The sequence below is a fragment of the Scyliorhinus canicula genome, chromosome 12, assembly GCF_902713615.1.
Source record: "Scyliorhinus canicula chromosome 12, sScyCan1.1, whole genome shotgun sequence".
NCBI lineage: Eukaryota > Metazoa > Chordata > Chondrichthyes > Carcharhiniformes > Scyliorhinidae > Scyliorhinus > Scyliorhinus canicula.
This window is the reverse complement of record NC_052157.1, coordinates 120,859,240-120,886,926: the sequence shown is the minus strand read 5'-3', so window position 1 is coordinate 120,886,926 and position 27,687 is coordinate 120,859,240. Positions and strand designations below refer to the sequence as shown.

Genomic DNA, 27,687 nt, shown 5'->3' with positions numbered 1-27,687 from the left:
AAGCTGTTCGCGATTCGAACAGCTTTCCAGCTGGCTTTACTCGCGTTGTTCAGCCACTTGCCGTTTCCATTCATAAAAACATGAATGGAAACGTCAAGTGGCTGAACACCTTCCCATCAGAATGCTGTGGTCAAAATCTGAAGAGTAGTATTCTGATGGGAAGATGTTCAGAGCCACTTGACGTTTCCATTCATGTTTTTTATGAATGGAAATGGCAAGTGGCTGAACGACGCTAGTAAAGGCCAGCTGGATGCTATGTGACTTATCTTGGCCAGCATTTCACACACCCGCGATTTTTGTACCTCGCATATCATGCGACCCCCAAAATTTAGGCTTCAAATTAGGTGCTCAAAAGTTGCATGTTACGCGAGTATATACGGTATATAAAATTATAGTATTAAAGTAAATGTTAGTCCCTATAATCAGACTGGGAAATTAATAATTTAATGCAAGAATGTGGCAGAGATTTGGGACAAATATTTTATTAATAATAATAATAATAATAATAATAATCTTTATCGTCACAAGAAGGCTTACATTTTGTATTTGGCTTCATGGTAGGAGACAGTAAAAGCATCCCAAAGAAAGGAGAAGATGAAGGACAAAAGGGAGGGAAACTTAAAATAAGCATTATTACTAAAGAAAAAATAGAAGGCAAATTTATGGGACATAAAGCTGACAAATGCCTTGGACTTGATGGCCTGCATCCATAGAACATAGAACACTACAGCGCAGTATGGGCCCTTCGGCCCTCGATGTTGCGCTGACCTGTGAAACCATCTGAAGCCTATCTGACCTACACTATTCCATATTCATCCATATGTCTATCCAGTGACCACTTAAATACCCTTAAAGTTGGCGAGTCTACTACTATTGCAGGCAGGGCGTTCCACACCCCTACTACTCTCTGAGTAAAGAAACTGCCTCTGACATCTGTCCTATATCTCTCACCCCTCAATTTAAAGCTATGTCCCCTCGTGTTGGTCATCACCATCCGAGAAAAAGACTCTCACTGTCCACCCTATCTAACCCTCTGACTATCTTATATGTCTCTATTAAGTCACCTCTCAGCCTTCTCCTCTCTAACGAAAACAACCATCATTCCCTGAGCCTTTCCTCGTAAGACCTTCCCTCCATACCAGGCAACATCCTAGTAAATCTCCTCTGAACCCTTTCCAAAGCTTCCACATCCTTCCTATAATGTGGTGACCAGAACTGCACGCAGTACTCCAGGTGTGGCCGCACCAGAGTTATGTACAGCTGCAGCATGACCTTGTGGTTCCGAAACTCATCCCCCTGCTTATAAAGGCTAGCACACCATATGCCTTCTTAACAGCCCTATTAACCTGGGTGGCAACTTTCAGGGATTTATGTACCTGGATGCCGAGATCTCTCTGTTCATCTACACTCCCAAGAATCTTGCCATTAGCCCAGTACTCTGCATTCCTATTACTCCTTCCAAAGTGAACACCTCACACTTTTCCGCATTAAACTCCATCTGCCACCTCTCAGCCCAGCTCTGCAGCTTATCAATGTCCCTCTGTATCCTATAACATCCTTCAGCACTATCCACAACTCCACCGACCTTCGTGTCATCTGCAAATTTACTAACCCATCCTTCTACACCCTCTTCCAGGTCATTTATAAAAATGACAAACAGCAGTGGCCCCAAAACAGATCCTTGCGGTACACCACTAGTAACTGAACTCCAGGATGAACATTTGGCCATCAACCACCACCCTCTGTCTTCTTTCAGCTAGCCAATTACTGATCCAAAACCGCTAAATCACCTTCAATTCCATACTTCCTTATTTTCTGCAATAGCCTACCGTGGGAACCTTATCAAACGCCTTACTGAAATCCATATACACCACATCAACAGCTTTACCCTGATCCACCTGTTTGGTCACCTTCTCAAAAAACTCAATAAGGTTTGTGAGACATGACCTACCCTTCACAAAACCGTGTTGAGTATCGCTATCAACTTGTTCTTTTCAAGATGATTATAAACCCTATCTCTTATAACCTTTTCCAACATTTTACCCACAACCGAAGTAAGGCTCACAGGTCTATAATTACCAGGGTTGTCTCTACTCCCCTTCTTGAACAAGGGGACAACATTTGCTATCCTCCAGTCTTCCGGCACTATTCCTGTCGACAAAGACGACATAAAGATCAAGGACAAAGGCTCAGCAATCTCCTCCCTGCTTCCCAGAGAATCCTAGGATAAATCCCATCTGGCCCAGGGGACTTATCTATTTTGACATTTTCTAAAATTGCTAACACCTCCTCCTTTTGAACCTCAATTCCATCTAGCCTGGTCGACTGAACCTGAGTGTTCTCCTCGACAACATTGTCTTTCTCCAGTGTAAACACTGACGAAAAATATCCATTTAATGCTTCCCCTATCTCCTCTGATTCCACACACAACTTTCCACTACTATCCTTGATTGGCCCTAATCTTACTCGAGTCATTCTTTTGTTCCTGATATACCTATAGAAAGCCTTAGGGTTTTCCTTGATCCTATCCGCCATCGACTTTTCGTGGCCTCTCCTCGCTCTTCTTAACTCTCCCTTTAGGTCCTTCCTGGCTAACTTGTAACTCTCAAGTGCCCTAACTGAGCCTTCATGTCTCATCCTAACATAAGCCTTCTTCTTCCTCTTGACAAGTGCTTCAACTTCCTTAGTAAACCACGGCTCCCTTGCTCGACAACTTCCTCCCTGCCTGACTGGTACATACTTATCAAGGACACCAGTAGCTGTTCCTTGAAAAAGCTCCACATTTCGATTGTACCCATCCCCTGCAGTTTCCTTCCCCATCCTATACCTCCTAAATCTTGCCGAATAGCATCATAATTGCCTTTCCCCCAGCTATAATTCTTGCCTTGCGGTATATACCTATCCCTGCCCATTGCTAAAGTAAACATAACCGAGTTGTGATCACTATCACCAAGTGCTCACCTACATCTAAATCTAACACCTGGCCGGGTTCATTACCCAGTACCAAATCCAATGTGGCCTCGCCCCTTGTTGGCCTGTCTACATACTGTGTCAGAAAACCCTCCTGCACACACTGCACAAAAACTGACCCATCTATAGTACTCGAACTATAGTATTTCCAGTCAATATTTGGAACGTTAAAGTCCCCAATAACACTACCCTGTTACTCTCGCTCCTGTCAAGAATCATCTTTGCAATCCTTTCCTCTACATCTCTGGGACTATTCGGAGGTCTATAGACAACTCCCAACAGGGTGACCTCTCCTCTACTGTTCCTAACCTCGGCCCATACTGCCTCAGTAGACGAGTCCTCAAGCGTCCTGTTCTAACCGCCGTAATACTTTCCTTGATTAACAATGCCACACCCCCCCCTCTTTACCATCTTCTCTGTTCTTACAGAAACATCTAAATCCTGGAACCTGCAACAACCATTCCTGTCCCTGCTCCACCCATGTCCTCCGAATCGCCACAACATCGAGATCCCAGGTACCAACCCATGCTGCAAGCTCACCCACCTCATTCCGGATGCTCCTGGCGTTGAAGTAGACACACTTCAAACCAGCGTCCTGCTTGCCGGTGCCCTCTTTCGAACTTTTAACCCTATCCCTGACCTCACTACTCTCAATATCCTGTACACTGGGACTACAATTTAGGTTCCCATCCCCCTGCTGAATTAGTTTAAAACCCCCCCGAAGAGCACTAGCAAATCTCCCTCCCAGGATATTGGTACCCCTCTGGTTCAGGTGAAGACCATCCTGTTTGTAGAGGTCCCACCTACCCCAGAATGAGCCCCAATTATCCAGGAAACCAAAACCCTCCCTCCTGCACCATCCCTGTAGCCACGTGTTCAACTCCTCTCTCTCGTTATTTCTTACTTCGCTAGCACGTGGCACGGGTAACAACCCAGAGATAACAACTCTGTTTGTTCTAGCTCTCAGCTTCCACCCTAGCTCCCTGAATTTCTGTCTCAAATCCCCATCTCTCTTCCTACCTATGTCGTTGGTACCTATGTGGACCACGACTTGGGGCTGCTCCCCCTCCCCCTTAAGGATCCCAAAAACACGATCAGAGACATCACGAACCCTGCACCTGGGAGCAACACACCAACCGTGAGTCTCTTTCGTTCCCACAGAACCTCCTGTCTGTTCCTCTAACTATGGAGTCCCCAATGACAAGTGCTCTGTTCCTCTTCTCCCTTCCCTTCTGAGCAACAGGGACAGACTCTGTGCCAGAGACCTGCGCCCTATCGCTTACCCCTGGTAAGTCGTCCCCCTCAACAGTATCCAAAACGGTATACTTGTTATAGAGGGGAACGACCACAGGGGATCCCTGCACTGCCTGCCGGTTTCCCTCTGCCTCCCCTGACGGTAACCCATCTACTTTCTTCTTTTACCTGAGGTGTGACTACCTCCCTATAACTCCTCTCAATAACCTCCTCCGCCTCCCGAATGATCCGAAGTTCATCCAGCTCCAGCTCCAGGTCCCTAATGCGGCTCTCGAGGAGCTGGAGTTGGGTGCACTTCCCGCAGATGTAGTCAGAAGGGACACGAGAGGTGACCCTTTCCTCCCACATTCTGCAGGAGGAACATTCAACTGCCCTAGCCTCCATTCCCACTGAACTAACTTCCCAACTACTGAAAAATAAAAAATAAAAAACTTATTAGTTTAGCAATCCGAGAATGAATCGTAAAAGTGGCGGCTGCTGCAATTGGTTGTAATCTTCCAAGATTCTCTAGATTCAGGAAAGGCCCCAGCGGGTTAGAACACTACTACTGAAAGGAGGGATACTACCTTGTTCGTTTTTACAAAAAGGTAAATCGTACAATACAGGCAAATAAAATGTTAGAAGAAGAAGGGGTGAAAACAGAGAGGAAGAAAAATAGAGGAATAGATGAAATTATTCAACTTGTAGAGAAAAAAGGTTGCCAAAATAATAATTAAAAGATTGCCAGACTGAATGAAGTGTGGGCTGAAAATTGCCGCTAGAGTCTTTCGCTGGCTCTGGATCAAGGAATATGTTCTGAATGCTGTTGCTCTCCGTGACCCTTAATCTGGTGGGGTAGAGCTGGATAAACTTTGCTCCTGGACATTATTGTAAGAGATCCTTAATCTCCACAAAGGCAGTACTTGACTACAGTCACAATGAAATCCAGAAAAATAAGATTCTGCTGCCTTTGTAGAGCAAGGTACCCCTCTGTCTAGCCAGTTGTAGAATCTCCTCATTGATGTGATAGTAATGGAATTTGATAATGAAAGGCCTCCGCCCGGTTTTCAGCTTGGACTGCAGGTTGCGGTGCACTCTGTCTAGCAACGGCATCTCCAGCAAATCCAGCTTGTCTTTCAGTAACTGTACCACAAATTCAGTAGGAAGAAAGCCCTATAAATTCTCCCCGACCAAAAGGTACTAAAATTGGATCTCCTCAATCTTACTTCAAGCTCTTCAGTTTTAGCCGTCAAGCTGTCATCTACAGATGAGAGTAAGACCACTTTATTCTCAGGCTGCACCATTCTGTCCAAATACCTGACAGCGAAATGCTCAAGACTGGCAAGACATCCCCCATGTGAAGCACAAACAGCATTAACCAAATGGAAGTCAGTAGCTCCTCCCGGACACTAATAATCTGACCACGAAATTCAGTGGTTAAAACATCCACCTTGTCGATTTTAGATAAAGGTTCACCGCACAATGATAGCATGAAGAATTGTGTTTTCCGAATTCAGGGGTTCGTTCCTCAGTTAGATGATTGGGCAATGCCAAGGCTTGAAGGGCGGCATCAATGTTTTCTTTCCACAATTTTACAGGGAATTGGTGAGGCCACAACCAACATAGGGAGGGTTATTTTTCAGTTGTATGGGCACTAGTGAGACCACATTTGGAGTACTGCGTGCCGTATTGGTCAGCTTATTTGAGGAAAGATGTAAATGTATTGAAAACAGTTCAGATAAGTTTTACCAAATTACCTGGAATGGGTGGATAGGTTAGGCTTGTATATGCCTGAGTTTAGAAGAGTACAAGGAAGTTTGAATGAATCATATAAGATCCTAAAATGCCTTGACAGGGTGGAGAGGATGTTTCCTCTTGTGGGAGAATTGCTTAAAAATAAAGAGTCGCACATTTAAGATGGAGGAGGCAAAAACATTTCTGAGGGTCATGAGACTTTGGAAGACTTCCTGAAAAGACAGTGGAAGCAAAGGTGGATAGATTCTTAGGAAGTGGTCTTCCGGTGGCGACCATGTGCTGATTAATCACACCCAGTAGCTCCTGTTTGAAAGTTTCAGTTTTGGTCCTTTCTGCTCAATTAATGGGGTCTTTGGTCGGAACGTTTGTAGAATAAGTGGTGGGGAGTGAATTCACTTCCGAGGTGAAATGTGTCGTGTTAAGCACACTGAGATAACACGGGCTGCAACTGGATGCAGCTTTAGCTGAAAGATACTCCAGACCTTGAAGTTAGTTCAATCTGATTTATTGAACCTGTCACACAGTTAGCACAGTTCTCTGTGAGTTCGACTCTCTGCTAACCTAAGTGTGATTACTCTGTCTGACTGAACCAGACTAGTTCTTAGCTACGTGCTGTAGGTGTTATGTGATATATACACCCTGACTCACTCTGTAGATGCCCCCAGTGGAAAGAGGCGGAGTGTGAGCGTCTCGTGCCTTTTATAGTGGGAAACCACCCCCAAGTGTTCTGTCTGCTGATTGGTTATGTCCTGTTCTCTGTGTTCATTAGCTGCCTGTCTGTATCTCATTATGTGCATGTCTGCATATCATGACAAAATGTAGGCAGGCTACTGCACCCGACAGAAGTTGAATAAGATGGGGGAAATTTTGGCAGCGGCGGTCTGGGAGGCATTGAAGGCGGTGGTTAGAGGGGAGCAGATCTCGATACGGGCCCACAGAGAGAAGGTAGACTGGGCAGAGACGGACCGACTGGTAAAGGAGATACTACAGGTCGACAGGAGGTATGCGGAGACCCCAGAGGCAGGGCTTTTAAGGGAACGGCGGAGTTCGGCTTGTTAACCACAAGAAGGGTGGTAGAGCAGCTAAGAAAGGCGAGGGGGGGTGGATTTATGAGCATGGAGAGAAGGCCCGCAGGATGCTTGCACAGCAGCTTAGAAAGAGGGAGGCAGCCAGGGAGATAGGGAAAGTAAAGGATGGAGACGAAAACCTGGTAAGAGACTCAGCGGGGGTGAATAAGGCGTTTAAGGAGTTTTATAGTAGGCTGTATGGGTCAGAACCCCCACCTAGGCTGGACGGGATGAGGAACTTCCTAGGGGGGCTGAATTTCCCGAAGGTGGACGGATAGCTGGTAGAAGGGCTGGGGGCCCCAATCGGAATCGAAGAAATAGTGGAGGGGCTAAAGACTAAGCATTCGGATAAAGCCCCGGGGCCGGATGGGTACCCAGTGGTTTTCTATACAAAGTTCTTTGGGATATTGGGGCCACTGTTGATGAAGATATTCAATGAGAAGGGGCTGCTTAGCACAGGGCTAAATCGCTGGTTTTGAAAGCAGGCCAGCAGCACGTTTCAATTACCGGAACAGCCTCGCCGAACAGGCGCTGGAATGTGGCGCCTAGGGGCTTTTCACAGTAACTTCATTTGAAGCCTACTCGTGACAATAAGCGATTTTCATTTTCATGAGGCAAAGGAGAGAGAGGTGCTTCCCCTGACTATGTTACAGGCCACGATCTCGCGGATCCTGAAGCTGGACAAGGATCAGGAGCTGTGTGGGCCCTACAGGCCGATATCCCTATTGAATGTGGACACCAAATTGCAGGCCAAAATTTTGAAGACTGTGTTCCGGACGTTATTGGGGAGGACCAGACGGGGTTTGTTAAGGGAAGGCAGTTGGTGGCCAATGTAAGAAGGTTGCTAAATGTGATCATGATGCCCCCAGAAGGTAGAGAGGTGGAGGTAGTGATCGCAATGGACGCAGAGAAGGCTTTTGATCGAGTAAAATGGGAATATCTGTGGGAGGTACTGGGACGGTTCGGATTTGGGCGGGGCTTTATTGACTGGGTGGGGTTGCTGTATCAGGCTCCTGTGGTGAACGTATGGATGAATAGGACAACTTCGGACTATTTTAGGCTACATCGGGGGATGAGACAAGGATGCGCCTCTCCCCACTGTTGTTCTCGTTAGCTATGGAGCCGTTGGCAATTGCACTAAGTGCCAAAGGGGGCTTGTCCAGGGGGGGGGGGGGGAGTGGAACACAGAATCTCGCTTTACTCAGCCAACCTGCTCCTGTATGTATGGGACCCAGTAAAGGGGATGGAAGAAATCATGAGGATTCTGGGGGAATTTGGCCGGTTTTTGAGGTACAAATTAAATATAGGGAAAAGCAAGATGTTTGCGATCCAGGCAAGGGGACAGGAGAGGCGATTGGGGGAACTGCCGAGTGGTAGGGGGCAGTGTTAGGTATCTAGGCATCCAAGTGGCACGGGAATGGGAACGGTTGCACAAACTTAATCTGGCCCAATTAGTAGACCAAATGAAGGACAATTACCGAAATTGGGACATGCTCCCGTTGTCATTCGCTGGGAGGGTCTAGACGGTTAAGATGACAGTCCTTCCGAGATTGCTGTTTGTGTTCCAGTATCTCCCCATCTTTATTCCGCGGTCCTTTTTTAAACTGATTAACAATGTTATCACTGGCTTTGTATGGGCAGGCAAAACCACGCGAGTAAAAAAGGGGATGCTTGAGCGGAGCCGGGGAGAGGGCGGGCTGGCGCTGCCAAACCTTAGTAACTATTATTGGGTGGTGAATATAGCCATGATCAGGAAGTGGGTGGTGGGGGGAGGGTCAGCATGGGAGCGTATGGAGGCGGCTTCATGTAAGGGCACCAGTTTGGGGGCGTTGATAACGGCGTCTCTGCCGTTCCCGCTGGCACAGTACTCCACCAGCCCCGTGGTGGTGATGGCCCTGAGAGTCTGGGGGCAATGGAGGAAGCATGTGGGAGCGGAGGGAGCATCGGTCTGGTCTCCAATTTGTAATAATCACTGGTTTGCCCCGGGAAGGATGGACGGGGGGGTTTTAAAGATGGCAGAGGGAAGGAATTGAGAGGATGGGAGATATGTTTATAGAGGGGAGCTTTCCTAGCTTGAGGGAGCTGGAGGAGAAATTTGGATTGGCGAGGGAAAACAAATTCAGGTACCTGCAGGGCGGGACTTCCCTGGGCGGATGCGTTGAGTAGAGTCAATATGTCCACAACATGCGCCTGGCTCAACCTGATACAGTTTAAGGTCGTTCACCGGGCTAACATGACAGTGGCCCGGATGAGCAGGTTCTTTGGGGTAGACGATAGGTATGCGGGAGGACCAGCGAACCATGTCCACATGTTTGGACATGCTCAAAGCTCGGGATTCTGGCAGGGGTTTGCAGATGTCATGCCCACGGTGTTAAAAAGAAGGGTGGCACCGAGTCCGGAGGTGGCGATTTTCAGGGTGTCGGAAGATCTGGGAATCCAGGAGGAGAAGGAGGCAGACGTTCTGGCCTTTGCTTCCCTGGTAACCCGGAGATGTATATTAGCATGGAGGGAAACAAAGCCCCCGAAGACCTGGCTATCTGACATGGCTAGCTTTCTCTGTTTGGAAAAAAATTAAGTTTGCCTTGATGGGTCACTGTTAAGGTTCGCCCGGAGGTGGCAACCATTTGTCAACTTCTTTGCGGAAAATTAATCGTCAGCAGAAGAGGGGGGGGGGGAGTTAGTAGGGGGTTAATAAAGGTGGGACCTGTAAGGGAGGAAGCAGGCTTTTTGCACTATGTTTATAGACTCATGTACATTGTTTATTTTGTCGTTGTTGTAAACCAAAAAAACCTCAATAAAATGTTTATTAAAAAAAAGTTGAATAAGGTGACAGTGTTAGAAGGGTTGCGCAGTTAAGGAAGAACATGGGGTTTGGTCATAATACACCTGATTGACAGTGGAGCAATTGGTGGGGCTGATTAAAGCAGAACTTTGGCAGCATCAGCTAGAGGTGCAGGAGGATTGGTCGAAGGCGATTAAGGGAGCTGTTGCCCCTCTTCACAGTGCCATGGGTTGGATGGAGAAGCACCTGGAGTTGCACAGTGCAAAGATCCCAGAGGTGGAAAGGGTGGTCACAGACCACAGTGATCGAATTGTGGAGTTAGAGGCAGAGGTGGTGATGCTGGGTGCGGCTGCAAAGAGCTGAAAACAAAGGTGGACAACTAGGAAAATCGGTCCAGATGGCAGAAACTACACATTGTGGGCCTCCCAGAGGTGGTGGAGGGAACCACTGCCACAGTCCAAGATGTTGACGGAGCTGGTGGATGAGGCGTCTGTGAGAAGGCCCCGAAGATGGATCGGGCACATCAATCATTAAGGCAGAGGCCGAGAGCAGGGGAGCCACTGAGGGCAGTGATAGTGAGAATGCACCAATTCCAAGTGAAGGAGCAGATCTTGAGCTGTGCAAGGATGAAAAGAGACTGTTCTGGGGACGGCCAGCAGATCCGAATATACCAAGACATTGGTGCCCAAGTGGCAGGCTGGCTAATTTCAAGCTAAGGCGGTGGGCTTCCCAAATAAGGTTTGGTTTGGCGTACTGTACACAGCCAAACTTTGGGGTGACTTTTAAAGTGAAGGACCATTATTTTATGTCATCTGAAGAGTCAAACGGCTTTATTAAAGAGCAGAGTTGATGGGGGAAATGTTTCCTGGGTGTCTCTCTCCTGTTAAATGGGGGAGGGGGGGGATTTATTGGGGGGGACGGGATTCCTCCGATGTTGGAGGTGGGTGGGCAGTGTTGGGGGAAGGGGCAGTTTGGGCGATACGGGCAAGGGATTTCTTTTGATCTCCAGGTGGGAGTTGCCATGCTAGTAAACATGCTAGTGAAAGAAAGTAATGGGGGGGTAGGGTGTTCTGGTGACACAGGCAGGGGGGGGGATAGTTTATTTGGTGAAAGTAGGACAGAGGGAGTGAGCGGCCATTTTGGGTGGGCTCCGACAAGAAAAGACAATGGGGCAGAGATGGTTTTGTGATGGATTGGGATGGCAGTATTAAACGGGGGCGGGGTCAGAAACCCCCAGTGAGGTTAGTGACTTGGAATGTACAGGGGTTGAATAGGCCGATAAAGCGTTCTAGCGTCTGCGCATTTGAAAAGTTTGAAGGGGGAGGTGGCGTTTCTTCAGGAGACACACTTGCAAATTAAGGACCAGGTGAGGCTGCAAAAGGGATGGGCGGGTCAGACATTCCATTCGGGATTTGACTCCAAGATTCTTGGAACAAGAGGTTATTCGGGTAGGCGCAATTCAAATTTGAGGTTACTATCAGATCAGCCATGATCTTATTAAATGGCAGAGCAGACTTAAGGGGCTGAATGGCCTACTCCTCCTTGTTCATATGATTATATTGTGTACAGTTTTGGCTTAAGAAGAGATATATTTTGCACTGGATTAAAGCAAATTACTGCGGATGCTGGAATCTTGCACATTGGAGGGAGTTTCGAGAAGGTCCACCAGGTCGATCTTTTTGATAGTCGTAAATAATTTGGGTAATGTATAGGATATAGATTTCAAGATCAAGCAATTAAGTAATCTGACAAGGATGTGGATGAATAGAAATCCTAGGGTTTTAATGCACAAGTCCTTGAAAATTTGAGTGCAGAACTATTAAAAAAAAGGCTTATAAATCATAGCCTACAAAGCGCAAAGAGATAGGGAGGAAAGGGTGGCTAGGCAGAAGCTGGTCGACTCCATACTGGAGGTAGACCATAAATACTCCGAGGCCCCGACTGTAGAACTCCTGGCGGAGAGAAAAGAATTACAAAGGAACTTTGACCTGCTCTCCACCAGGAAAGCAGTACACCAACTCCGCCAGGCACGCGGGGCCCTATACGAACACGGAGACAAAGCCAGCCGCCTGTTGGCCCACCAGCTGAGAAAGCAGGCAGCCAGCAGAGAAATTGCGCAAATCAGAGATACCAGAGGCACGTTGGAAACAGAACCAGAGAAGATTAACAAAACCTTCAAGGCCTTCTACCAAGAGCTGTACACCTCAGAGCCCCCAACGGGGAAGGCTGGGATGAACCGGTTTCTTGACGGACTGAACATACCAGTTGTGGGAGAGGGCAGAAAACGGGATCTGGAAGCACCACTAGCACTGGGAGAGACCATGGAGAGCATTAGCTCCATGCAGGCGGGGAAGGCGCCGGGACCGGACGGATTCCCGGCGGACTTCTACAAAAAATTTGCGACAGCGCTGGCCCCGCACATGCGGGAGATGTTCACAGACTCGCTAGCTAGGGGCACGTTGCCACCCACGTTAGCACAGGCCTCAATCTCGCTGATACCTAAGAAAGACAAAGACCCAACGGAATGTGGGTCATACAGACCCATATCTCTGCTGAATGCAGACGCCAAAATACTGGCCAAAATCCTAGCCAAAAGGCTAGAAGACTGTGTACCTGAGGTGGTCACAGAGGACCAGACGGGCTTTGTCAAAGGTAGACAGCTGACCGCGAACATCAGGCGCCTGCTGAACGTGATAATGACCCCCTCCGGGGAGAGAACACAAGAGGTGATCGTCTCCCTGGACGCAGAAAAGGCCTTCGACAGAGTCGAATGGATATACCTCATAGAGGTACTGGAGCGGTTCGGGCTTGGAACAGGGTTCACAGCTTGGGTAAAGCTCCTGTACAACGCTCCCATGGCGAGTGTACAGACCAACAATACCAACTCCCAATACTTCCAGCTGCACAGGGGCACCAGACAAGGATGCCCACTGTCCCCGCTGCTGTTCGCACTAGCAATCGAACCGCTAGCAATCGCGCTCAGGGCAGCAAAAAATTGGAGGGGGATCCGAAGGGGAGGTAGAGAGCACAGAGTCTCACTCTATGCGGATGATCTGCTCCTCTATATCTCGGACCCACAAAGCAGCATGGACGGAATCATCGCGCTCCTGAAAGAGTTTGGAGCCTTCTCGGGCTACAAACTCAACATGAGCAAAAGTGAGATCTTCCCATTACACCCGCAAGGGGGGGGGGGGGGGCAGCACTAAAGGGGCTGCCGTTCAAACAAGCCCGACATAAATTCCGCTACCTGGGGATCCAAATAGCCCATGACTGGAAAGGGATCCACAAATGGAACCTCACCAGCCTGACGGAGGAAGTTAAAAAGGACCTGCAAAGATGGAACACACTCCCGCTCTCCCTCGCGGGGAGAGTTCAGACGATCAAAATGAACGTACTGCCCAGGTTCCTCTTCCTGTTTAGATCCATTCCGATCTACATCCCCAAGGCCTTTTTCAAAGCGCTGGACAAACTCATCATGGCGTTCGTATGGGGGGGTAAAAATGCTAGGATCCCAAAGAAGGTCTTACAAAAAACAAAAACCAGGGGAGGGTTAGCCCTCCCGAATCTACAATTCTACCACTGGGCAGCAACAGCCGAGCGAGTAAGGGGATGGATCCAGGAGCCAGAAGCTGAGTGGGTGCGTGCGGAGGAGACCTCCTGCATGGGAACCTCCCTCCGGGCCCTCGCCACGGCAGCACTCCCATCCCCACCCAAAAAACACTCCAGCAGCCCAGTGGTGACAGCCACCCTCCAATCCTGGAACCAACTGCGGCAGCAACTTGGCCTGACCAAAATGTCGAACAGGGCTCCCATCTGCAACAACCATAGGTTCAAACCAGCACTGACCGACGCCACCTTCAAAAGGTGGAGGCAGGACGGGGGGACACTGACAGTCAGGGACCTATACACGGACGACAGGATCGCAACACTGGACGAACTGACAGAGAAATTTCAGCTAGCTGGGGGGAACGAGCTACGGTACCTGCAGCTCAAAAACTTCCTACGAAAGGAGACAAGGACGTACCCACAACCGCCACGACAGACACTACTGGAAGACCTACTGGACGCAAGTATCCTAGAGAAAGGGAACTGTAGTGACATGTATGACCGACTGGTAGATAGGGACGACACCGTACTGGACGCAACAAGGAGGAAATGGGAGGACGACCTGGGGATGGAGATCGGGTGGGGACTCTGGAGCGAAGCACTGCATAGGGTCAACTCCACCTCCACGTGCGCAAGGCTCAGCCTGACGCAACTAAAAGTGGTACATAGAGCCCACTTAACAAGAACCCGTATGAGTAGGTTCTTCCCGGAGGTGGAAGACAGATGTGAACGGTGCCAAAGAGGCCCGGCCAACCACGCCCACATGTTCTGGTCCTGCCCCAGACTCGTGGAGTACTGGACAGCCTTCTTCGAGGTAATGTCCAAAGTGGTGGGAGTGAGGGTGGAGCCATGCCCGATAGTGGCGGTCTTCGGGGTTTCAGAACAGCCAGATCTATTCCTGGGGAGGAGGGCGGATGCCCTTGCCTTTGCCTCCCTGATCGCCCGCCGTAGAATCCTGTTTGGCTGGCGGTCAGCAGCACCGCCCAGAGCTGCGGACTGGCTGTCCGACCTCTCGGAATCTCTCCAAATGGAGAAAATCAAATTTGCCATCCGAGGGTCGGACGACGGCTTCCACAGAACGTGGGAGCCATTCATGCAACTGTTCCGGGACCTATTTGTGGCCAATGTACAAGAGGAAGAATAGTCGGGGGAAGGTAGCGGGAGGGGGGGGGGGGCTACAGGTTCGTTACGGGGGTTCGATGGCTAGCTAAGGCCCAAAACCAAGCTAAATAAACATGTTGAGGGGGGGGAGGGGGGGGGGGGGCGCAGTTACTACTACGAAGATGCTTACCTGTAAATATGTATGTTAATTTTTGCGTGTTTGTTTTTGTTTGTTTTTTTTCTCTCTCCTAACAATTTGTAATTTGTTCAATATAAAATACGAAAACTGAATAAAAACATTTATAAAAAAAAAAAAAAGGCTTATAGCATTTTGGATTTCATAAACGGGAGGCACAGAGTTCAGTAGCAAAGAGTAAGGTTAGAACTGTACAAAACAAAGATTGTGGCATGTTGGAGTAATTTGGAGGTGCTAAACTAGAAAGGATATTAAAGTGATAGCGAGTATATAGTACAGATTTATCAAATGAAGGATCAGAAGCAAATGATGAGTAAATTCTAATATTGGGACTATTCTACCCAAGGTGCAGGAGTGTTTCTTCTGCTTCCACATCGATACTTTAGATTGGCATGGTATCCAAACCAGATGATATTTGGCTGGCTTATCGTGTGAGCAGCATCCCTGTTACTCTTTGAGTCTTTGTCTGGGCACGGGTATCATTCCCTTCATCCATTCGACACACAAAAGAGCTTAAATCAATTTCTGCCCCAATTTTGAGATGAAGTGCTTTTAATCAAATTCCTTATTTCCAGCCCTTTAAATAAAAGGCTTTCCTGTGCATCTCACGAGAGTGTGTTTCTTTCATATTTTGAGACCCATCTTGTGCTGGTCTTACAAAACAGCTTGGAATTTAAATTTCAACCAAAGCTTGTGGTTTGTTTTTCAAACAATTGTTTTGATGTTCTGAATGTTTGTTTTCATTCAAACTGAAGAGTTCTGAAGCATCCAAGCAGGTACTTTCCCTTCAAATAGTGTATTTCATTCACCTGCATCTCCGCTGTGAAATTCCTTTGCCCTTCACCCAAGACTGATTTATTTAGCCTTACTGGTTTCTTCCATCGCCTACTGAAAAGAATGTTACAGAATTAGTGAAGCACCAACATTAAAAAAGAAACAGTTCCTCACCAAAGTACACCATTTTTAATTTTGCTTGTCACTATTCCTGATACACCCTCTCGACCCTTCCCTGCAATATTCTTTCTTCTGGTTGGCCTAATATTTCCTTCCTAGATTATTTTGTCTGGTTTCTAGATCACTAACTGAAATGCTGCAGAAAGGTTCGAGGATGGTGCATGGACAAACCACAAGGGATTATGGGAAACCAATTGGTGAGATCCTCAAACTTAACTGCCTGCTTTCTCAGGCTAGGGTCCGGCATCCATCTACGACAAAGAATGTGACATGGGATTAATGAAGCCCAATTCTCTACAAAGCACCTTTACCAGGCAAGTAAATGAATATCCCTTTACCTGGCAAAAATCGCTTACAAAGAATTTCATAATTCTGTGTTGTCAGTTTTGTTTTAAATCTGGCGCCAAAAATGTACTCTAAGTAAGGATGTATTCACCCTTTGCACTTTTACATATTTAGGGTTTTATTGTGAAAGTTTTCTTGTTTACTATTTTTGTTACAGTCCTCGTTAGCGGTGTAACTTTATTGGCAATACATCATAACAACAGGTTTCCATCTCAATCTGCAATGCGGAGAACATGCATTTAAGTTACATCAAGTAATGTAGGTGATGTGTTGGAATGAAAGTTCCATCAGTGGAACCAATCATTTTCTTTTTATGTCCCACATATAAACAATCAAAATGCAATCAAAAGCCACGATCAAACAGAATGATTGGGCAGCTGTAGAAAAGTACTTGCTCTTTTTGGTTCCAGAGAAATTGAATTCCTACAGTATACAATGAATGGTTTATTGTAGAAAATGGGGTTGGCCCAACAAGGAGCCTCCCCAAACCCTTTATCCATTCCCACCCTGAATGATATCCTCTAACTCTCCTCCCAACCTCTTTCCTGAATGTAGGGGACTGTTTCTTTGCTTTGGCCCCTGAATATATGCCTCCTGTTAGAGTTAAAATCAGCACTGTTATATTTTCTTTCAGTCACAGGTTCTTCACATTGAAACTCAATACAAATTTATATTAATTGGCAATCTCAAAAGAAAAAAGATGCCTTTACATGATACAGAAGAGGCAATTGTTTTTTTTAAACCTGCAAATACCCAGATCTCTTCTGTACATTGCTGTATTGAGCATTTCAGAGAATGAGAAAAGTTGCAGCAGGCTATGAGAGTTTTGAAGCAAGAAAGGCTTCACTGTCAATAATCAATACCTAGCACCTGTGTTTATATTCATGTCATCAAAGCAAAATAAAAGGCCTTGGCTCAAAATAGTGCAGAGCATTATATCTTGGCAGGATCCTTGAAGCATGAATCAAGCAAAGATATCATGACAATTCAAAAATTTGTGGACCCTGGTGTGCCTTTGTACAGCCAGATATGGGAAATACAACAATAAATACAGTCTGCCTAAAGAGAAGCAATCCTGACACCCATAGATGTTGATTAGGATCATTCTGCAGTAAATCTATGCTGGTCTAGACTCATGTGGTACACCAATCTGTATTCTTAGTAAAAAGAAGTAAGGAGAGAGTATAGCTACAAAAAGATCAAACATTGTACAATTTGCAACAGTCTTTCTTGCAAGTAGATATGACAATTGTTAAACTGTTTCTTCAATGTGTGATCCAGCTGTTCGCATTGGGCTCTGAAGCTTCAAAATAGCAATGGAGCAAACCTTTAAAAGGCAGCCAAAAATTATTCTTGTTTTAACTATCTGTGATTTGGTTGTACTTTCAAAGGGTGGAGCTGAAAGTACTTAAGTAGCCTTCAGTCCAGAATATTAAGAATACAGTTGGCCAACAATGCAGGTCCCTCATTCCAAACACTGAGCCTATGACAAACACATGCTCATAAGCAGCAGCCAAATTCTCCCCACAGGGGAGAGAAAAGCAGAGACTTAATCAGAATTCTGCTCCTGGTTCAGGCAGTTTCAGTCATCTCCCACTGTACAATGAATACAAGCAAACAGAAATCAAATTGGCCTCACCAAACTTAGAACAGATATTTTAAATTATTACATCAGGACAAACAAAATAATGCTTCGAAGTTATTTTAAATTATTACATTAGGACAAACAAAATAATGCTTACCTGGTCACTGAGAAATGTTGTTTAGTACACATTATTTTACCTTTAGCTTTTATGACCATTCTCCTTCACTATAAATAATGATTTCCGCAAAGCATCTTTAATGATGATGGACTTGAATGGGGAAGTAGCGACTGGATCAAGCAAGCATAGAAGGCTGGAGTCAGTAAGCTGGGATGCATTAAGGGAAGTGTGAAGCTCAGTCAGGGAAGCTGGAAGAGTAGTGAGGGACGGCAACAAGGCACCGAGTAAGAGGTAGAGGGGCAGTGGATCTCTAGCAGGTGAATATTCAATTGGCACATTATCTGGCTTTTGGCTATCTTGACTGGGCAGATTGGACAACATGGCAACAGATGCTCTAAGCCACCTTACAGTTCCTTGAAATGAATGGAATATTCAGTTATTTATTCAATTCCTGGCCTTTGAACAAAGAACAAAGAAAATTAAATCACAGGAACAGGCTCTTCGACCCTCTAAGCCAGCGACGACCATGCTGCCCACCTGAGCTAAAAACCCATAACCTTCCAGGGACCATATCCAATATCCTTCTATTCCCATCCTATTCATGTATTTGTCAAGACAACCCTTAAAAGTCCCTATTGCATCTTCTCCACTACCTCCTCCGGCACCGAGTTCCAGGCTCCCACAACCCTCTGTGTAAAGCTTGCCCCTCGCACCTTAAAACTATGCCCCCTAGTAACTGACTCTTCCACCCTGGGAAATAGCTTCTGAACATCAACTCTGTCCATGCCCCTCATTATCTTGTTGACTTCCAGCAGGTCACCCCCTCAACCTCTATCATTTCAGTGAGAACAAACCAAGTTTCTCCAACCTCTCCTCATAGCTAAAGCCATCCATACCAGGCAACATCCTGGTAAATCTTTTCTGTACCCTCTCCAAGTCTCCACAGTAGTGTGGCGACCAGAATTGAACTATATTCCAAGTGCAGCCTAACTAAGGTTCTACAAAGCTGCAACATGACTTGCCAATTTTTAAACTCAGTGCCCCGCCGATGAAGGCAAGCATGCTGTATGCCTTCTTGACTACATTCTTCACCTGTGTTGCCACTTTCAGCGACCTGTACATCCAGATCCCTCTGCCCATCAGTACTCTTAAGGGTTCTGCCATTTCCCATCTGTATTAAACCTTCTAAAATGTATTACCTCACATTTGCCCGGATTAAACTCCATCTGCCATCTCTCTACCCAAGTCTCCAACCGATCTAAATTCTGCTGTATCCTCTGACGGTCCTCATCGCTATCCGCAATTCCACCTACCTTTGGATGAAAGCAAATTACTGCGGATGCTGGAATCTGAAACGAAAGAGAAAATGCTGGAAAATCTCAGCAGGTCTGGCAGCTCCCGTGTGGGGAGAGAAAAGAGTAACGTTTCGAGTCCGATGACTCTTTTTCAAAGCACGTCTTCCACCTACCTTTATGTCGTCTGCAAACTTACTAATCAAACCAGTTACATTTTCGTCCAAATAATTTATATTCCAAACTGCAAAGGTCCCAGCACTGATCCCTGAGGAAAGCCACTAGTCACAGCCCTCCATTAGAAACACACCCTTCCACTATTACCCTCTGTCTTCTATAACCGAACCAGTTCTGTCTCCCTCTTGCCAGCTCACCTCTGTTCTGCCATGAGGGACCTTGTCAAAGGCTTTTCTGAAGTACATGTAGACAACATCCACTGCCCTACCCTCATCAATCATCTTTCACTTCTTCGATCAAGTTAGTGAGACATGACCTCCCCTTCGCAAAACCACGATGCCTCTTGTTAATACGTCCACTTATTTCCAAGTGGGAGTAAATCGTGTTTCAAAGAATCCTCTCCAATAATTTCCCTACCACTGACTAAAGGCTCACTGGCCTGTAATTAACACAGGAACAACATTGGCTAGTCTCCAATCCTCTGGGACCTCCCCTGTAGCCAGTGAGGATACAAAAGTTTCTCTTAAGGCCCCAGCAATTTCCTCCCTTGCTTCTCTCAGTATTCTGGGGTATATTCCATCAGGCTCTGGGGACTTGACTACCTTAAGGTTTTTCAAGACCCCCAATATCTCCTCCTTTTTTATTTCAATGTTACCCAAACTATCTATACACCCTTCCCCAGACTCATCATCCACCAAGTCCTTCTTTTTGGTGAATACTGATGCAAAGTACTCATTTAATACCGCGCCCATTTCCTCTTGCTCCATGCATATACGTATTCCCTCCCCTGTCCTTGAGTGGGCCAACCCTCTCCTTGGCTACCCTCTTGCTTTTTATATAAGTATAAAAAGCCTTGGGATTTTCCTTAATCCTGTTGGCCAATGACTTTGTGACCCTTTCAGCCCTCCTGACTCCTTAAATTTCTCTCTCCATTTTCATGTATTCCCAGCCTCCTAGCCTTAACAATGCTTCCTTTTTTTTTATTTGGGCTCACAATATCTCGTTATCCAAGCATCTGCTTGAATGCTATGTGGCCTCTTGTTTTCTTGGTAACTTAATTTTGATAGAAATTTTCTGTTACTTTGACCTGCAGTGTGCTGCACAAAGTTTAGTCAGAAAAGACAAAATTAATTGCAATAATCTAATTACACTAGCTGTACTTTAAGGCCATGCACAGACCAATATCAATTTACCCCACAGGTGAGTCTGCTCTTGCAGTTAAGGGAGTCAGAAGTCAGATTCTACATCTGAAACTAGAGAAACTAGTATCATGTTTGTTACCGAATAGGAAAATATTTCTCACTAATTGTATTAGATATTTTGGGTGTGATTCTCCGCACCCCATGCCGGGTGGGAGAATCGCGGGAGGGCCGGGCGAATCACGCCACACCGCCCTGGCATTCCCCGCGATTCTCCTATCCCCCAAAATGGCGTGTCGCGTTTTCCGACAGGTCGCTTGGAGAATCGCCGCTCGCCGTTTCTCACGGCGACCGGCGATTCTCCGGCCCAAATGGGCCGAGCGGCCTGCCGAATCCGACCGGTTCACGCCGGCGCCAACCACACCTGGTAGCTGCCAGTGTGGACAGCACGCGACCTCTGTGTGTGGGGCCTGTGAGGGGCGGAGGGAGGATCGAGCACCACGGGCGTGCTCAGGAGATGCCCACCGATCGTCTGGCTGGCGTCTCTAAAAGACGCACTCTTTTGCCTCCGCCGCCCCACAAGATCAAGCCACCATGTCTTGCGGGGCAGCGGAGGGGAAGACGGCAACTGCACATGCGCGGGTTGGCGCGGCCAACATGCGCATGCGCGGCTAACCTGCGCATGCATGGCTGACGTCACTTAGGCGCCGCCGGCCGGGTCATTCCCGGCGCGCCGCTTTGACGCAAGCGTCAAGGCCCAGCGCCCGAGATTCAAATGTGGTAGCGAGTGGGATCTGCCACGGGCTTCCCGGCACTCAGCCCAGAGAGGCCGTCACTGCTATAAAACGTTAATTGGTCCACTTAACGAGCCCCATAGGCTTCACGCCGCATATGATGGTCCTGCCAGCTGATTCGCCAGGACTGAGCATGCCAGTCCCCCCTCTAACAAGGGAGAGCATCACTTAAACCGTTCCTGTACAGCCAACACCTCACAGTTCTCAGTCATGCCTCTGAGAAGACCAGCACCATGATTTTGGGATGCCGTCTTGAACAGATAATTGGACATGGTCGAGGCCAGATGGGCTGCCTTGTTCCCCCGAGGGTCTTGGGATGATTAGCCACAGGACAGCCAGCGCCCGGGAGGTGCGGCAGTGGCCATCAGCTCGGGGGGAGCATGACCAGGAGGATCGGCACTCAGTGTGATCAACACCCCCCCCCCGCCCCCGCCGATGTGAATGCGCCTGGCACCGCTCCGTGTCCTGGCCCATCCATGTCCAGCGGTGTCAGTCACGCACTCCCCAGCCCCCCCCCCCCCGCCATTCCCCATACGGCCCGCCTCCCTGACCCAACCCAACCGTGCCACCCCCCCCCCCCCCCCCCCCCCCCCCAGCAATTAACGTCATGTGCAGCTAACAATGCCCCCTCTGTGTCCCCACAAGATACATTGGCCCAAAACAGATAGTAGAGAGCCCTAATGGGCGTTGGGGTGCCGGATAGCAGAGTCCTTACCCCCTTCCAGGACCGGGCCCTGGAAGTCACAAGGGTGGCCGAGGACAGATCGGTCACCAATGTAGAGGTTGGCACAGAGATGAGGGTCCATCGGCCCCCACCTGGATGTCCTGTCACACGTGAGTTATTAATGCCATACAGAATGACCCATCTCTCACACTTGCCACATAACAGGGGCTGTTTAGCACAGGGCTAAATCGCTGGCTTTGAAAGCAGACCAAGCAGGCCAGCAGCACGCTTCGATTCCCGTAACAGCCTCCCCGAACAGACGCCGGAATGTGGCGACTAGGGGCTTTTCACAGTAACTTCATTTGAAGCCTACTCGTGACAATAAGCGATTTTCATTTCATTTCCCTTCTCCCGCAGGATCTAAAGGTGCCTGCCTTCCAGGGTGGTCCCCCCACCCCACCATGAGATAACCTGGGAGGAGAGCTATGCCACTGACGATGCATCAAGCTGTCATCCCCACCCTCCGCTAGTGCAGAGACACATACCTTGGTGGGTCATGGTAGTGGACAGGTTTCTGGGGCACATTGTGGTACCACACAGTTGCTGATACACATCAGGTGGAGGAAGGAACGCTCACGCGAGACAGCAGTCGGAGGTTTGCTGTATCCCAGGACCCAGCTGGGTTCTAGTCAGATGCTGAGTCTTTGGACCAGGTTAACCTGGAGCTGATGGAGGCGCTAGGGTGCAGCCATGAGATTCAGAGGAGGATGTCAGCAACATCCAGAAATCCATATCCGATTGAAGGAGTCCCAGAGGATACGGGCACAGGAAATGGTGCCAGCAATGCATGGCACCAAGGCCAACACTGCTAGGGTAGCGACCACAGCGGAGAGCCTGTGCATGACGTCAGCAGCATGGGTGGAGGTGATCAAGGCATGGCTCAGCCGTGACAGCGACAGCTGAGTGCCTCGGCAGTGTGTCGCTGGGGGATGTGACCCAGTACCAGCAGACCTTGATGGGGTGCTGCGGGGCATGTCCAGGTTCAGGTGGGCATTGCCGTAGTGCTGCAGAGCATGTCCCAGTCACTGAGGAGCATCACCAAAGGCGTTGACACTGTGCTGCAGACATTGGGGAGCCACCAGGGCTGGCAGAGCCACATGATGCAGGGGCAGCCCGGGCTTGATCCAACTGCCCTATGTCCTGGGGTGAACCCCAAGGCTCTCTGGGCACCGACCAGAGGATGTGTAGCTGGGTTCCAACCCAGGGCCACCCTACGGAGTGGCAACGGCGGCTACCCGTTCCACCGAGACCCACCCCACAGACAACTGTGTGGCACAACGGGGCATGTGCCACCGGTAAGTGCGCTGGGGACCTCCGGCCCCAGAGGTCACCTGCCAGGGGTCTCAGAGGTCACGGGATGTGGTAGGCAGCAGGCTGCCTCCATTCAAATGTACATCCTGCAGACATACCCAGACGCAGTGGTAGAGCATGGAAGGCAAAGCAGGTTGAGGATCACAGAGGGCACTTGGTGGGGGAGGGGGTGTCATGGGGGGGAAAAGAGTAAGGAGGTGTGGGGAGAATGGGGCAGCACCATCGGGGGAATTGGGGCAGTTGAGGACATTTGTAAATTATTAAAAATCGTTGACCTCAACCAATATGATGCTTCTGGCACTTTCTCTCGCAACGCGGGCCGAACACCAATCCCATGCCCCATTTCCCCAGGACATGGAGGTCCTAGATGCCTCTATCCCCCAGCTCGGCACAACACTTGCAGGTGATGGGTGTGAATGAGCACTCAGCAGGCAGGCAGGGTTCAGAATATGGGAAGGTGTTTTTGACATCTGTTTGGCAGCAGAGGCCTCCCTCCCTCCTGCTAAATTTTGTTCTCTTCTACTATTGCTTTGATGGTCCGTGAAGGATGCTCAGATGAAGAAAGATAAATTATTATTCATGTGGAGACTCCTTTGGTCTTTCTTAGAAGGATTCGTGCCTATGCCGAACAACATCTCAAGCCCAGCTGATGTTTTTTGGTTTAGCTTGAAATTTAGTTGTGCCATAATCAGATCATCTTTGGAATATTGCACAGTGCAGGAATAGGAGATCATACGTAACTCTGTCCAACACAATGGAGTTGCATCCATCCAGACAATGAAGAATATTCCATAAAGCTACCTTTTAATTGGTAGAGAGGTAATTGGGGAGTTAAGAGAATACCCTACAGAATACCCAGCCTCTGATCCTCTCTTCGTCACGGCATTCCGGTAGCTCAGTTTCTGGTCAATCTTGAGCCCCAGGATGTTGAAGGGAACTTGATAATGGTAATGCCACAAAAGCAGGGGACGCTGGAAAAGCTCAGCAGGTCTGCAGCATCTATTGGGAGAGAAACAGAGTTAATATTTCAAGTCAAAATGGTAATGCCAAGTTGTCTAGGTCTTGCAACACATAGAAAGGTGTTGCCTCGTGGAACTGCAAATGGAGCTGAACACTGCATTTGCCAATAAACCACTGACCATAAAAAAAATTGATGAAACATACTGAATATGGTTGTGCCAGGGACACTACTATAAGTAATAACAGTAGGCTCACATTAACACTGCAATTAAGTTAGTGTGAAAATCTCCTAGTCGCCACACTCCGACACCTGTTCGGGTACACAGAGGGAGAATTCAGAATGTCCAATTCACCTAACAGCACATCTTTCAAGACTTGTGGGAGGAAACCGGAGCACCCGGAGGAAACCCACGTAGACACAGAAAGACCATGCAGACTCCGTACAGGCAGTGACCCAAGCCGTAAATCGAACCTGGGACCCTGCCGCTGTGAAGCAACAGTGCTAACCATTAATTCCTGTGCCAATCTAATTCCTCCAATTACCACAACTGGACAGTTTACCCCAGTACCAATTTACTTCAATTTTATTAGAGCTCCTTGGTGTCACACTTAGTTGAATACTGCCTGAATACCAAAGGCCTCACCTGAAATTCAGCTCCTATCCATATTTGGGCCAAGGCTGTAATGAGGTCTGGTGGAACCCAAATTGAGAATAATTGAGCAACTTACTGGTGAGTAAGTGATGCTGTGATGTTGACAATTTTTCCATCACTTTGGTTTGTAGTAGTGGGGTTGACCTGATTGGATTTGTCCTGCTTGGACAGGAAATATCTGGCTGCTTTTTCCACCGTCTGTTCGATTCCAGTGTTTTATCTGCACGAGAACAAAAAGACTGGAACGTAGGCAGTTGGGATATTGTTAGGGCCCATATTCCCTTCATTCAGCTATTTCTTGATGTAGCCTGGAATAAATCAAGCCTATTGGAGACAGGTATCTGTAATGGTGAAGACGACAGGAGCCTGTCATGAAGGATCATCAACTTGGCAATTCTGGCTGAAAATAGTTGCTTATACTTCAATCTCTTTAGCACTCAAATGCTGGGTTTCACCACCATTAAGAGCAAGGATATTCATGGAGCCTCCTTCCCTTCTCCTTCCTTCATTTATTCATTTAGTTGTTCACCACAATTCATGATTGTATGTGGCAGGAGGACCTTTTATTATTTACATTTGATAAATGCGCATGGTGGATATATCTTTAAACAAGTACACTGAACTCTAACAAGAACAAATGTTAAAATACACAGGTCAATCAGTATCTTTAAGGAGCAAAAGTGTATTAACAAATTTGGATAACACTTTGAGGAATATTGCTGTATACATATTCTAATATTGCTTGTTAGAAAGTATGAATGTTGGATGATGAAAGGATTGGTGTTTGCTGTGATGTTTCCCAGTTAATAGCCAGCCCACACTTAGTATCCAAGCTCATACATCAAAATATAACGTGGAAGCAAGTAACAACACCAACACCAGATCCATTCTCGTATTGCCCTCTCTGTATTGGGCATAGCTAATGTAATTATTTCTCTGGCACACAAATGTATATGTACCTCCCCAGTCCCCCCCCCCCCCCCCCCCCCCACACACACACACACACACAAGCAGGTGCCTATACAGAGTTGTTGAGCTAGTGCTCAATATCATACCAGTCTTCATTTTTTTTTTCTACTATATATATTTTATTCTGTGTACATAACTGTAAACATACTGTGTTCAAAAACCCAATTAAAAAACATTTTGCAAAAAATATATATAATGTGGAAATATATCTTTAGAAGAGAAAGAGGGGAAATTAGAAAACTGAGTGAATTTAATTTGCAACAAAATGCAAGCCTTCAGTTAAAACATATTGTTAAAGCATCTTGAGAAATAAGCAACATGTGTACAGGAAATCATTCAAGGAATTTTTAAAAATTATACATTTAAGCTTTGTTTATATTATTTTTAGATTAGTGTTTTGTTTTCCAGTATTCCAGGTGAAAGCTACAAAAGATATTGATGACTATTATGAGAAGGTAAAGAGGTCTATTGATGGAAGAATTCCTGCTGGTGGTTACTATGAGAAGGTAAAGAGGAGTCTTGATGAGGATGAGGACTATGATGAGGATGATGAGGATGATGATGATGAAGATTCCGATATTGATTATGAGGACTTGAGAAATAAAGCTAAGCGACAAGTGCACAGAACCAGAAAAGCATTAGATGAAGCAAGGGAGAAAAGAGAGTATGAGTATTATTCTCGTGGGAAATTTGCCAGGGATATAGATGACTATGTGCGTTAGTTACTGCATTTGTGGTCCATTACTGTGTCAGATGTTCAAAATGTAATTTGTCCATACAGTGTCTACCTAAAAGAAATAATAAGAGGAAATAAAGATTTCTACATGTCTCCATTTGATTTTCTTAGTCATACAGTTTACATTTATAGTTTAAGTTCTGTTTACTGATCACTTTTATTGCAGAATTCATTTATATTTGAGTGTGATCTTTAAAGGCACTCATATCTTGAGTTGTGTGCATGATTTGTTTAAGGGACCTTAATTTCAAATCTACAGAAGAAAAACTCCCTCCAGCTGGTCACATTTTAGAAATCTGAGATCAATATATGTGGGTAGAAATATGGCAGTGATCTATTAATGTGCATGTAGGGTTAACTCTGCAATTCTACACATTGAGCAGGAAAGCTACACTTGAAGGCTGTATGAGTACATGCTGCTTGCAAGTGTGGACCCTGCTGTCTTCCCACTTCAAAGGCCTGTGGACAGTACCTGCTACTTATTGAGGCTCTTAAGTGGACAATTAATGCCCACTGGAAAAGTTGGTGGAATCGCTCCTGCAATCTGCCTTGATAATAGCAAATAATTTAGTTAATAAGTAGTAATAACATCAGAGTTGTTAACTTGCAATGTAAAAATGTAAAGAGATCTGGCAGGAGCAAACGTGAATGAAAAACATATATGCAGACCTGTCCATCGCACTTGTGTGTGGCATTTGTGTATGTTAAGTGTACCTCACACGTAAATGTGTTAAACACCATTTACAAAATAGCAACAAATCACAGCCAAGAAAATATTTTCAACAATATTTTCTTTCACAACCTGCCCCCAGCATCAGGATCTTGAGTGCAGTAATTCCTCAGTTAATTTGTACTGCATTGCTTGGAAATGCAACTTTAAATTAATCAGATTTTTCCATTGCAATCAAGAATAGAAGTTGTAGTTTGGCTCTAAAGGACATTTCTCATCAGAAAAAGCAATAAGTTGAAACACTGTACATTCCCAAAACCCTATATTCATAAACAAAATAACTTTGAAAATAAAATAAATTTACAATATTTTGAAAATGTTTCTTCAACTTCCATTCAACTTGCATTCCTCTGCCTTTTTGACCCTCCCACTCCTGACTTTCCAACAATCAGCAGCCTCTCACTCCCTGATTCTCCTGCTCCTCGACTCTCTCCCATTCACTGACTCTCATGCTACCTGGGTCTCTCCCGTTTGCTGACTCCTGCTCGCT

General features: G+C 46.8%; 1 protein-coding gene across 2 annotated transcripts in view; it reads left to right on the top strand.

Moving 5' to 3' along the window:
* LOC119974711 (cytochrome b-c1 complex subunit 6, mitochondrial-like) overlaps positions 1-26,559 on the top strand; it is a 32,315-nt gene extending 5,756 nt beyond the window's left edge. The window contains exon 2 of one of the 2 annotated variants that reach the window (XR_005462561.1): positions 15,785-15,972. Coding sequence is in view for 1 of the 2 variants with exons in the window: in XM_038813852.1 (XP_038669780.1) it covers positions 26,140-26,453 (314 nt within the window). In the remaining variant the exon portion in view is untranslated. Of the gene's footprint in view, positions 1-15,784; positions 15,973-26,139 lie in introns of those variants that run through there. The other variant, XM_038813852.1, reaches the window with a different exon arrangement.
* Positions 26,560-27,687: the final 1,128 nt, after the last annotated feature.